The sequence below is a fragment of the Acomys minous genome, assembly GCF_964271855.1.
Source record: "Acomys minous genome assembly, chromosome: 1".
In the NCBI taxonomy this organism is placed as follows: domain Eukaryota; kingdom Metazoa; phylum Chordata; class Mammalia; order Rodentia; family Muridae; genus Acomys; species Acomys minous.
In genome coordinates, this window is record NC_140483.1 from 178,334,552 (window position 1) to 178,348,369 (window position 13,818).

Consider the following 13,818-nt stretch of genomic DNA (forward strand, 5'->3'; position numbering starts at 1 on the left):
TGAAAGACTTGGACATCTTGCATGAGAATCCCACAGACATCCCAGCTGCATCGTCCTGGCCAATGGAGCCACCCATGTCCTGAAGGTGAAGCTTCCAGTTCTTTCTAGGCTCTTAGTTGTGGCCTGGCTCCAAGTCACAGCTGACAAGGAGATGATCCGCATAACTGCATGCCAAATCAGGAGTCTGACCTTATTTTCTGTTTCAAAGACAAGATTATATTTGTAAGTTCCCTCAAGACAAGTAGACAGTGACAAATCCCCAAAGCCTTAGGCCACCTATGTTCTCCTGACACAATTGTTTTAAGACCAGATGAGTAGCTGGGATTTCTGGTTATCTGTTTAGTACAGGAAATGAAAGAGGCGTTAAGACCCAATTTTGATAAGTTGAGTCTCAACCCAAGGACATGTTTCTGCTTGTTATAAAGGAAACTTTAAAAAGTAGAAACTATACTTTTGTAGAGAAATTGAATTTTATATGTAATAATGCAAGCCTCTCTTTTCAGTCAACTTATGCTGTCAGTCGTTATTCTTTACAAATATGATCAGCTTTCAGTCTCTATTGCTTGGTAAAGATGGAGGAAGTTAAACATAATTAGAGAGACAAAGAACCCTTAAGCCTTTAATCTGTTCTCAAATCAAAAAGGAATGTTAATCCCATTTAGGCATAAAATATTTTAAGTATCTTTGCTACCAGCAACTTTCTTATCCTTGTGAGTGTGTAAATTAAATGAAGATTTTGCTTTCTCTGATTGAGTACTCTGTCAGGAGAAACAAATCTAGTGGAAAAGTAAATGGACAGAAAGCTCTCCAAGGCTCTGAAGGAGGCGAACGTAACATCAGTTGAAGAAGCCCATTTTACTACTCCCTTCTTAGAGAAACCATGTGTGACGGTTGCTGACTTGGTTTCAGCAATTGCATGAATTGGAAATTAACATATAAAATCATCAACCTTGAAACTTCAACAGGTTTTGAGTGTACACACCATCTATTTCCATTTCCTTATGGAGTGTCTACCAGCTTCTGAGCTGGCAGTCTTGTGGGGGTATGGGCGAGCAAGCATTCACTTACAAGCAGTAACAAGGGCTGTGACAGGAAAGTGCAGGATCATGGAGCACATGGGGATTTGTAAGGGTCAGAGGGAGCTTCACCAGGCAACAAGGATCAGGGATGTGATGGTGTGATGGCCAGTGAAACAGAGGAACAAAGTAAAAGTTAAGTTTACAGTACACAGACATGGAAGGACAGAGAGGAATAGAAGTTAGAGTGTGAAGTAGAAATTATATTATTGAAGGCTTTGTAAGAAATTAGGGTGCTGGGAGTCCACAAACATGTTATAGAAACTACAGAAATGTTTCAAACACCACACTGCTGTAACAAGTAAAATTAGATTTTTCTTGTTTATCATTAAAACATGCCTTCAAGTTAGGTTCTACATATTGTATAGAAAGAAGGGTGGAATCCATTAGAAAATGTAGTTACTGTATCATGGGAGATAACTGATCCATTTATAAATTATCTGTGGGGTTGGAAATTGCTAAGGGTACAATTAAATGTTAAGACTGAGAGCTAAACAGAGGTATTAAAAAGATAGTGCTTGTTAAATCGGGCATGATGGTACACACCTTTAATCCCAACTCTGGTGGTGGATAAATAAGAGTTCAAGGCCAGCCAAAGGTATATAGTAAGATGCTGTCTCAAAAAACAACAGATAATGTTTATTGAATTGTGAGATGCCTTAGAACCAAGCTCTAGACAAAATCTTCAGAAAAAAGGAGGAAGAGGAGGAAGACAAGGAGGAAAGAAAGAAAGAAAGAAAGAAAGAAAGAAAGAAAGAAAGAAAGCAGAGAACACTACTTCTGATGATCCTGCTCCAGTATGAACCATGAAATGCCATACTCTGATGCCCTGGAAACTTGAGCTTCTTCTGAGAATGTGCTCCTTTCCTAGACGTGTAATGGAAGGTATTAGCTATAGCCCAAGGGGAACAGAGTTCCCAATGAGTTTAACTTCTAGTCAAACCAAGTCAGATTTCACCATCATTCAGTCATTTAAATACAACAATGAGATAGTCAAGGACACAGATACTAAGTATCAAAATCAGTGTGAGAAGAACTCCACAACCTCCACTTAAAAAATATGGCAGGTTTTATGCGATGATACTAAAAAATAATGAACAGTGTTTATCTTAGTGAAGTGACCATTTAGGAGTTTAATCTCTCATTTGTTAAAGAAATTCATTTATTTATAAAGTATAAAACCTGGAAGGTCATTTTGCTATCCTATCAAACAGCTTTCTATTATGTTTATACCAATTATTAATATATTCAGCAAATCAGAGTGCTTATTGACCAACAGTTGAGATTTTAAAAATTCTTCAGTATCTGGCATCTGAAAAATCAGAAAGACATTTTAATATTTGAGAAGTATGTTAGTCGGATTTCCATCAGTGATAAAACAGGTACAGGGAACAACTTAAAGTGGGGGGGGGGGATTCTTTTCATTCCTGGTTTCTGTCCATCCAAAGTCACTTGGCTACACTGCACTACAGGAGGCCATCACATTTTGGCAGCCTGATCTACATAGTGATTTCCAGGCCTGCCAAGGGCTAGTGCGACTCTGCCGTGTGCAAAACAAACAAACAAAAGCACCCACCACCAACAAAGAAAACATACAGGAACTAATACATGAAATATGAAACGTTTCTCCAATAAATAGTAGTTAAGGTGTTACAGTTAATGTAGCCCCAGTGAGTCAACCACAACCGCAAAGATTTCCTTTGAACATTCACTGCGCTGACCTTTTTTCAACTTGACAGAAGCTGGAGTCATCTGGGAAGAGGGAATCTTATTGAGAAAACACTCTGACCAATTGGACTGTGGGACATTTTCTTGATTGATGACAGATGTGGGAAGGCCCAGTCCTCTGTGGGTTGTGCCACTCCCGGATTGGTCAAATCCAGGGTGTTGTATGAAGGCAAGGCTAAGCAAGCCTTCAAGAAGTTAGTAAACAGCACTCCTCCACTGCTTAAGCTTCTGTCTCCAGGCGCTTCCTTCAGTTGATGGACTGTGATGCCGAACTATGAGACCACTCTACCATGGCACATCCTCCATCAAGGCCACACCTCCTAATGCTACCATAACAGCTCTACCAACTGGGGACAAAGCATTCAAATATATGAGCCTGTATTGGCCATTCTCACTCATAACACTATGATTACTTTGGCTACTTAATCTCTCCATTGTTAATATGTGTACTGGCTGGGTTTATTTGTCAACTTGACAAGGCTTAGAATCATCTGACTGAGATTTAGCTGAGGAACTGTGTCAGACTGGCCTGTAGGCATATCTGCAAAGGACTGTTTTATTAGTTGATATAGAAGTTGCAACCCATTATTGGCAGTTTCAGCTGTAGGCTCGGTGGTCCTGGGTTGGAGAAGAAGCTAGCTAAGCATGAGGCATCAGAGGGGAAAGCAGAAAGTGGCATTCCCTTACAGTTCCTGCCTCCAGGTTTTTGCACTGAGTTCCTGCCCTGATTTCCTCAAGGATAGATTGTGATCTGCAAGTATAAGCCAAATAACCCCAAGTTGCTTTTTGCTAGTGTTTTAATCATAGTAATAGAGATGAAGCAAGTGGGTATATTATTGAAGTTTGTGTTGTGTACATGTGCTGGGGTGGTGGGCACAATAGTTTGAAAGAGACTAGTCCCCCCCCCCCCACCCCTGCCATAGCTCATAGAGTGGCACTATTAGGAGGTATGGCCTTGCTGAAGGAAGTGTGTCCCTGGAAGTGACACCTGCCTTACACACCAAGCTGCTTTTGGTCACTGTTTATCACAGAAACCCCAAGACACTCACTGAGCACTAGAAATGCAGTTGATACTCTTGCAAATACTTTTCAGGAACCTAGAAAAATTTACACTGTTCAGATTTACTTTGAAAGTGTCACCTGGTAATACTTGGGGTTTTATGTATAATAATTAAAACAAATTGAGTTTACTGACTGGTGAAACTTGGAGGGGGCTAAGTTGTGAAATATCAACACAGAGAAGTATAAAAAGTATGGCACTTGCATGAAGTTAAATATCATATGGATACATTTTCAAACCTGCTTGAATTATTGACTAAACAAAATTAAGAATCTAAATTGCTGGGGCTGGAGAGGTGGCTCAGGCAGTAAGCTGCTCTCCACACAAGCACAACAACTCGTTTGGGTTCCAGTACCTATGTAAAAATCAAGCGTTGTAATTCCAGTGCTGTAGAGACGGAGACAGGAGCATGCTCAGTGCTTCTGGCCAGTGTAGCTAAACTGATGAGCTGAAGATTCAGAGAGACCCTGTCTCAAAATAAAGGTGGACAAACAACTGTGGAAGACACCCTGCTTCAGCTTCTAGCCTCCACAATGTATACACACATATGAAACCACATCCACACATGCACAGACACATGAACTTGATCCATGTGTACACATATACATGAACCTGCATGCATTTACACACAAATGTCACTGTCATAACCACTGCCTACTTAATGAATACTTTCATGTAAACAATTTAAAAACATTTCATTACAACTCTAACACAATGTTTTTATGTTGGGGATGGGCTACATGGCCAATGTTCAGCCATCTTGTCAGAACCTAGGTTCCTATTTCTCCAGAAGCCTGCCATTCACCAGAAACTATCTGACCTTGTCATAGGTCAGCAGTTAGACACCTGTTGTGGTTTATTGTGGGGGCTGGTCATTCCAGACCCCTGAGCTACTCCTTTTCCCGTGGGACTACTGATAAGATCAGATTAAAGGCCAGCTGCCTGCGAGCAGCAGTTCCGGGAGCTTTTTCCTGACTAACCAGATCCTTCACGACTTTCCTGGAATTTCTCTCCTGAAATTAGCAGCTATAAAGGTAGATACCTACCTGCTGGAGCATTCCAGAGTTAGGTATCCATAGCAACTTTTGCTTACACAAATACCCATGCCTCTGTGCCTATATAAACTCTGTAAAAATTCTCAATAAACGGGGTTTGATCAGAATGCAGACTTGCCCCCTTCTTCCTGTCTAGTGTGCTGTCTCTACTCAGGAAAATTCTCCTCCCGAGCATCAGTCGAACCCCGGCAGGCCGGGGCATTTTTAGATGTATGAGTGTTTTGCCTGTATGTATGTGTGTGCAACATGTGTAGGCCTGGTGCCCACGGAAGTCAGAACACTTACTTATGAATGGTCAGAAACCACCATGTGGGTGCTGGGAATTGAACCCCATTCCTTTGTAAGAGTACTCAAGGATCTTAAGTACTGAGCTATATCTAAGGCCTTAAGGCGTAAACTTGACAAGGTCCACAGGTAAGAGCAAACAGGAAGCTTCTAGATGTAAACTTACCTCCAATGTCTGTCTGTGAACTTTAGTTGAGCTAAGGATACTTTGTGATATGTAGACATGTTCTTCATAAGAACAAATTATATTATAAGCCAGATTTCAATCATAAACCAGAAAACTTTTAATATGACCAATGTACAAACTACATTAGAAAGGAACAGTCAAGCCTGGTTTCTCTGCATGAAAATGCAATTTACCTTTTTGTTTGCTAACAGGGTCTGACTATACAGCCTGGCCTTAAATGCATAATCCCCCCCCCCACCCCCCTTCTTTGCCAAGTCTGGGATTACAAACATGTCTCACCACTTCCAACAGAATCTGCTTTTTATAATGAGATGCATTTGATAATTAAGAGATAAACTCCATGCACATTTTTCAAATTCTACACAGGAAAAACTAGGCAAGTTATACTAATAGCAGTTTGTCTTTGAAACTTGAATTGGCAGCTTTGAAAACTACTTGTCAATGTTTTTATGTATTTGTATGATGAACCCAATATTCACAGGGACTATGGCTGACACATAAAAGCAGGGATAATTTTTACTTTATGCTTTATTTTCCTGTTCATTTTGTAAGACAACCCTTATGTTGATACTAGAAGAGCTTGTAAATATTGCTGAAACCTTACTGGGAAGAACTGAATGTTAAAAATATTTTGTAATGATACATGCTTGCCATTTTGGTCACTTAAAACTGCTTTCTTAACAGGAGTTCTGGTTTTAATTAGTCATAGTAACATAGTATGAGGCAGCTACTTGTGTGATTACCAAGAAAGTCATCAACTAACACTGAGAAGTAAAAGGCAAGATGTATGTGTAAAGCTGTGGGGTGGGGCACATGGAGCAGCCTGCTTACCTGGATGAAGAATACTTGTTAATTACACAAGAATGATAAATGTAATGAGTAGATGGCAGAAATGCTTTTTTTAAGCAAAATAAGGAAAAACATGTATAGAAAAGAAGCTGTGCAATATCACCTCAGCATGTCAGAATCAGCAAGAAAAATCTATCAATTCTGTGTTAAAAATAAACCATAGGAAGGCTGTCCAAAGGTCAAAATATAAATGGGAGAAATTTCGTTTCAAGAATTAACTGATAAGTCTCCAATTTTAAAACTAAGAGTTTAAGGGGGTAAAGAACGGCAATACCAGAAAATATCAGTTAAACAATTTTATTATATAAAGAGATTGTGTATGTTAATATGAAAAACAAAGCAATTCCAAAAGGCATCACAAGGAAAAGAACAAACATTTGACCAAAGAGAAAATGTAGCTATTCAAAGTACACAAGTATTCAACCTTGCTATTAAAAAAAAAAAGAAAAGAAAAAGAAATAAAAAAAAATTGGGATGCCATTTCTTGTTTATTCAAGATACAAAGTTAGTAGCAATTTTTACCTTAACTTCTCAAAGTACTCAAATACGTTTGAAGTAATAAAAATGAAGTCATTTAAAAAAAACACAAAGTATGAAAGTTTCTGTCAATCATAAAGACCATTAAAACGAATCAACACTTGTATGGACAGTAAGTAAAGTTCAGATGCCAGAGCCCAATCCTTTCCCTTGGTCAACGGCATTGCTCCTGATTTACACACTCTGGCACTCTCCCAGGACTAGACATATACACATATATGTATGCACTTACTTTTCTCCCTTCAGTTGAACATCTTCCCCAGGAGAGTACATACTCACTTAACACTCATTACCAAGGAGACCACCATAATTCCATCTGTCTGAAGGTCCCTTTAAGATCTTCCCACTTAATTCTCAGCCAGAAAGTACTCCCATAGTATCCAAGACTGAAGGTCTACTTTAGCATTGCCACAAAGAAACCAGCTGGCAGCCGGGTGTGGTGGCGCACGCCTGTCATCTCAGCACTCCGGAGGCAGAGGCAGGCGGATTACTCTGAGTTAAGGCCAACCTGGTCTGCAAAGCAAGTCCAGGACAGCCAAAGCTACACAGAGAAACCTTGTCTTGAAACCCCCCCCCCAAAAAACAAACAAACAAAAAAACCAGTTGGCTTGTTAGGGGACCTGAAGTTGGTCCTGTCCTTGAGTCAAAGCTGAAAAGGCCTATTTCTGATTTGCTGCAGAGCAAGATCTATTTGCTCAGATCACACAGCCCTGAGGCAGCTCACACATCACAGGGTGCTTACCAGCTACCGCAGCACACCAGAAACCACTCAAAATCCACCAAAACATGTCAGAGTGACCAGGCAGGAGAATGAAGGTAAAATCCTAAAGCTTTGCTCAGAATGTTTCTTTGCCTTTACTGACTCCTCTGAATTTCACAAAAAAAGGTAGTTAATGAAAAAAAAAAAAATCTTTGAAACCCAACTTGCTAAATAATCTATAAGCATGTAACTACAGAATATACAGAAAAACTAATTAACTTTCACTTAAAGAAACAATTCCATAGCCGGGCGGCAGTGGTGCATGCCTTTAATCCCAGCACTCAGGAGGCAGAGTCAGGAGGATCACTGTGAGTTCAATCAAGGCCAGCCAGCCTGGTCTACAAAGTGAGTCCAGGACAGTCAAAGCTACACAGAGAAACCCTGTCTCAAAAAAAGAAAGAAAGAAAGAAAGAAACAATTCCATTAAATTAAATTACAAATTTGGCTGCCAATTTAATTTGTCGTAGCCCTTAGCTATCTAAATTCTGCTTAAGACTTTAGACACTAACTCTCTGGTATTGAATATTCATTGAAATACAATTAGCTGCTTTTTGGAAGATAAAAAATTAAGTCATTTCACTACCACTGAACTTTCTATCAATTCTAAAAGTTTATACGCATGTACACACAAATTTTTGTATGAACATGTCTAACTGACTAGTGTACATACCTTTTAAAGTTTTTTTCTCTCTAGTGAGATAACAAATTCTGACCTGTTTCTTTTAGTTAGTATTTTTACTATTTCTCTCTACCTAAGCAACTTCATATGTTCTAAGAGTAATCACACAGCCTAGTTACCAGATTGTCAAAAACTATTCGGAGGGAGGTAGCTGTACCTTGGCAATCTTTTATTATTTTAGGTTAGAACAGGGGCCTCCATTTGATGTTTCAGTCAAATCAAAACTTTTTAATTTCATAGTATAATAGACATAATTACACATCCACTATGATCTACAATTTAAAGTACGTAACACCACAAAAGACATCTAATTTTCTATGTTATGTTTTTCACTTGTTAAAACAGGTGCATATTTAATACATTTTTCTAAATGCGCTCATTAGTCACTTAAAAACTTATTAAGCCAAACCAAAAATTAAAAAATAAACAAAAAACAAAACAAAAACAAAAGCCTAAGTTACCTTTTCGTCTATTAACTGTAGTGGTAAGAGACAGCTGACGAAGTCTAAGACCACCCGACACACTCAAGAGGTGCCACACCTCAGACCTAAGAATGATCTGAAGGCGCGGACAGTGGAGATTCTCTAGACGGTGACCCAGGGTTTTCTTCAGGTGGAAAAACGGTGAGAGTACAAGCCCGAATGCCACCAAGTGACTCTGGAAGATCAAAAACTTTATGCCACTCATCTTTTTCTGGGTCGTATTTCTGGACAATTTCTACCATGCAACGGTTATTCCACGAATATCCACCAACAACATAGATTTTGTTTTCAAAGACAGCAACTCCAACATCACTCTGACCTCTTAGCATTGCAGCAATTGGTGTCCACTGGTCAAGGGTTGGTGAATAGTATTCACAGCTTAGAACATCATCATAGTCACTTGTTCCTCTGAAGTGGTTCCCACCAATGACATACAGCTTGTCTCCAACTGTACACATGCAGTGCAGGCCTCGGACTGTAGTCATAGGAGCCTTCTGCGTCCATTTGTCTGTATCTGGGTCAAAACACATGAGCTCATTTTGGAAGGTATCATGGGTAATTCCTCCTGAAATATACATTAAGCCCCCATATACTGTCCCAGCGTGGCCATAGTGGGGTTCGCTCATCTTTGCCACATAGCTCCATTCGTTCATTCTTGGGTTGTAGCATTCTACTGTGGCCAGCTCACCAGCCGCACTGCGCCCACCAACCGCATACAAATGTCCTTTGAGGGCACTGAGATGAAAGAATGTGCGCTTTTCATTTAATGATGCCACCTGCATCCATTTATTATACCGAGGGTCAAATCGGAAAACTGTATCAACAGCTGTTTTTCCTTTCGTGTCATAGTTGCTCTGACCACCAACCACGTAGAGGAAATTTCCAATAACAGCAATGCCATGCTGGTACCGAGGAGCGTCCATGGGGGCTAAGGATTTCCACTCCTGGGCCCTTTCGTCGTACATCCGTAATTCTTTACTGACAACAAGCTGTTGCCTCAAAACTCCTCCTAACGTAACCAAATGAGTAGAATCAGACCGGATGGCAGTTCTGTCCGACTGCATCACTGGCTGCATGTACGGCATCATTTGGTAATTGCTTGCTTCCAGAAGTAAATTCACGCAGGTGTTGTCTGTTCTCATGAAATCTACGGTCTGCACATAGTTGATGAGGTCCTGTGGCGTCATCAGTGGAAACCGAATGTTCTTCATTAGTTTTGCAGCATAGTCCATCCGAACGTCTTCGAGCCTCAACCAGCGGCAGGCTGCCCTGAAGAGTTCAAGCTCGGAACAGTGCTTGAGACTGTTGCTGGACAGTACAAAGGCGAGCCGTTCGAAGGGGAGTTTTAGAAACTCCCCAGTACTCAGCAAGGCAGGGAAGTTCTTCAGGATGAAATTATTCACGTATTTATCCACTTCTATAAGGTTGTAGGTGTTGGCAATCCGTCCAACCTCGACACAGTTATCTAAAGAAACGCCTGATATAAGAAATACTTTACAAAAATCCAAAACCGGCAGGATTTGTAGAAAGCTGGCAGCTTCCAGAGTGTCCTGAAGATTGTCCATATTGAGAGAGAGTTTTGCGGTATAAATAAAGTCAATGATTTTCTTCAGCCCAACCTTGTTCACCCCATGAAGCTTAATGCACATTAAATCTTGTTCTTTCATTCCGCCTGTGAACATGGCTTTGAAATAATCACTAGCAGACGCCATCATGGCTCTATGAACGGGGAAGATCTCATCTCCATCACCAGGTACCAGAGTCACGTCACAAAGCAGCCCCTCTATTCTGAGCTGATCGAAGCCTTGCAGCACAACAGAACTGTGCGTGTTGCTGGTAAAAAACCGAGTAGTTCCTGCCTTGCAAGGCTGCAGGTGGGCAGAGACGCCCATCTCGCCGTTACCGAGAGACACTTTCATGGGGAAGCCCGGCGCAGGCAGGCGAGCTGCAGGCCGCAGACGCTGCTACAAAGAGATCGCTCTGTGGAAACGCGGGGCCACCGAACGCAGGGCAGGCGGTGGCCACAGCACCCCTCCGGGCACCCCGACGCCGGCGCAGCAGCAGGACCGACGAGCTCGGCGGACCTCAAACCAGACTGCAGTGCTGGTGAGTCATCACCCGAGGCAGTTAGTTAGGCGACCGCTTCACCCCGTCCGGCCAGCGCCGTCGTCCTCCGCGGCTGCACACAGGGCGGGGCGGGGTGGGGGATGGGCGCCCAGGGCGGGGGATGGGCGGCCTACGCGGACTGCGCACCGCGGCTGCCGCCCGCCAGCTTCCTCACCACCTCAGCAGGCAGCTGCAGCGCTCTCTGCGGTCCCCGACGCGTCGCCGCGGCCACCGGGTTGGCTTGGAGCAGGGCCTGGAACTCCGGCTTGGGCCGAGAACGGAGGGCTTTGCCCCGACACCGAGCCCGTCCTTCCGGAAAGGCCGAATCCCAGGATCCCCCGGGCTAGGAGCGGCTGCACAGCTACTGCGCCTGCGCGGCTGGCCCGGCCAGGGGGCGGGCGGGCGGGCGGGCGGGTGGGGGAAGGGCAAGGGCGCGGGAGGGGCTGGGGGCGGGGAGGTGGGGTCCCGCGCAGCCCCGGGGGCCTGGAGGAGTCACACGTAAGCTTGCAGGAATTCACGTCCATGTGAGGTTTTCTTAGCTAGTTTTAAAGGGCGCGTTCCTTTTAAGATTTACGGTTAACGTCTTGTGCCCAGAACAGCAACGGAACGCCACCTTTGTTCAAACTAAGAAGGAACTTGGCAGAAGAAATCATTGTATCGTTTTAATATATTTTTTTCAAGAACAGTTTTACAGTTTGCGTCACACTGAGTAAGCACCTCAGTTAAAATGTTGGCTATAAAACTTTAAGCATTTAAAACACATGACATTAAACTTGTTACTAAATCTTGGTTCTAATGATACATTTTTAATATTTGGTGAGAGAGATAATGCCCTCATAAGTACTTTTTTCACGGTTTTTACAAGCACTATTTTTAAGTGGTTACACAATCTCCCCCACATTAAACATGTTATCGTTTATTTTACCCACTGTTCTCTCCTGAGTGTACAAACCCTGTCCTCCATTGTCCTATGGCCTCTGTCATAAGCTTGGAGGTTTTGGACACAAAACTTTATCCTGTTTTGGATAATGACAAAATTTGGTAGAATATTCAAGTCAGTCTTTCCAAAGTGGTGTTATGAGCAATGGTTGGGCTTGCCTTTCCTCTCTGAGGAATAGCCCTTTTATGGGCATTTTTATTAGCATGTAGTTTGACCTTGAGTTTAAGTATATAATTCGCCATAATTCTCTATTCTCTAAAGCTTGAACTTAATACTGTCTTTCAAAACCTTCTAGGATTTACTTGTATGCAAATTAAGAACTTACATTCTTCTCTTCCACTAACCTGGTTCTTTTCTAAATGGCACATATCCTGCTAGATCCTTTGGCAGTTTAAGATTTTCTAAAATTGGAATATAGAGAGCTTACTTACAACATGTGTTGACCACTGAATGTATGCACCAGAAATTACTTAACTATGAGTGAGTAATCTTCCTTCCTTCCTTCCTTCCTTCCTTCCTTTCTTCCTTCCTTCCTTCTTTTCCCAGATGTTTCCGGTGAATTGCAGGAATCCAGGGAGACTGGTAGAACAACATTGTTTTCTCGTGCGCTGTTCTAGCAGATCTCCATCCTGTTTGATAACAGGGCTTTGTTGAAATGAACGGGTCTTGAGAAATTCTTACCAGCAAAGGGACTTTCCTGGAGGCTACTTGGTACCGGAGTTGGAGTGAGCATTCCCTGGTGGGCTGTGAGGTGTGGGCTGTGTGTGAGGAGACGCTTCCAAGGGATTGCTTTCTACCTGGAAAAGAAAGAACAAGCTCACTGCCTGGGAAGATAGCAGGACAAAAATCATGACACCAGTCCTTTACTATTAAGCTCTCAAGGTTAATTGATGAAAGCCCAGACATGAGCATTAATAATTATTAGGGAAAGATGCTCCTCATATTCCAAGGTTTAATTATTTCTGTATATTCACTGGTGTTTTCTCTGCATGTGTATCTATGTGAAGATGTCAGAAACCCTGGAACTCGAGTTACAGGCAGGTGAGAGTTGGGAATTGAACCCTGGATCCTCTGTCAGAGCAGCCGGTGCTCTTAACCCCTGAGCCATCTCTCTAGCTGCCAGCATTTAATTATTTTTAAAGATCATTTTTCTGCTTTCTTCATGAAATAAATTCATTTCGTGTCAACATTTGGTGGTCATGTTAAACAGCTGTGTGTGAAAAGCACCTTCTTCAGGGCACCAGCATTTACTGGTGTGCCTTATTATATCAATTCCAATATATTTATTATAGTTTTCATTTATTATATCTTAGTATTTAGCACATGTGAGATCATGTTCATCTTCACATTTCACTAGCAATGAAAAATATTAACTTTTATATTTTAATTAAAAATTTTATTAATGTTTTTACTTTTAAACATTTCACATTTACTCTTAAGTCGATGTCAAGACTGGTTCTGTAATCTCAAATGAAGAATGAAGGTTCCGTTTAGTCAAGTTACAAGGAATACCTGAGGTGTGGCTCACACCTTTAACCATAGCCCTCAGGAGGCAGAGGTGTAGGATCTCTGTGAGTTGGGGGCCAGCCTCATCTCCGGAGTGAGTTCCAGGACAGCCAGAGTGACACAGTGAAAAACCCTGTCTTGAAAAAAAAAAAAAAAAAAACCAAAAAAAAAAAAAAAACCAAACAAACAAAAAAACAAAACAAAACAAAACAAAAACAAGTAACACCTGATCACAATAGCTTTCAGAATAAAATAGATCACAGTTTAAAAAGTTGGGACTTTGTTTTTCGCGTGGAAAGTTTCCTATCTTAGTAGGAAACATAAAATTATTAATAGTTTTGAAGCAGAGTCTCACTGTGTGGTGCAGGCTAGGCTCCTTAGTTCTGGTGGTTACAGATGATCATTTTAATTACATTATATGCTCACATTACTGGCAAAGGGAAAGTGTCTACGTTACTAGAAACTGGCAGGTTCAGAGGTTTGATCTTGGTACCTGCCCATATCGTTCTGGGATTTACAGAGAGCTGGGATTAGAGGTTTTTAATTGGGAACTAGACTCTAAGACTGG

General features: G+C 41.6%; 1 protein-coding gene across 1 annotated transcript; it reads right to left on the reverse strand.

Moving 5' to 3' along the window:
- Window positions 1-6,523: 6,523 nt before the first annotated feature.
- On the reverse strand, window positions 6,524-11,169 carry KLHL9 (kelch like family member 9). Its single transcript, XM_084799800.1, has one exon. The coding sequence runs from the start codon at window positions 10,615-10,617 to the stop codon at window positions 8,764-8,766; it is 1,854 nt and encodes a 617-aa protein (XP_084655926.1). The 5' UTR covers window positions 10,618-11,169; the 3' UTR covers window positions 6,524-8,763.
- Between the last annotated feature and the right edge of the window lie 2,649 nt (window positions 11,170-13,818).

What these genes read in the sequence shown, in the direction of transcription:
- KLHL9 (XM_084799800.1), bottom strand. Translation starts at nt 10,617, where the DNA reads ATGAAAGTGTCTCTCGGTAACGGCGAGATGGGCGTCTCTGCCCACCTG.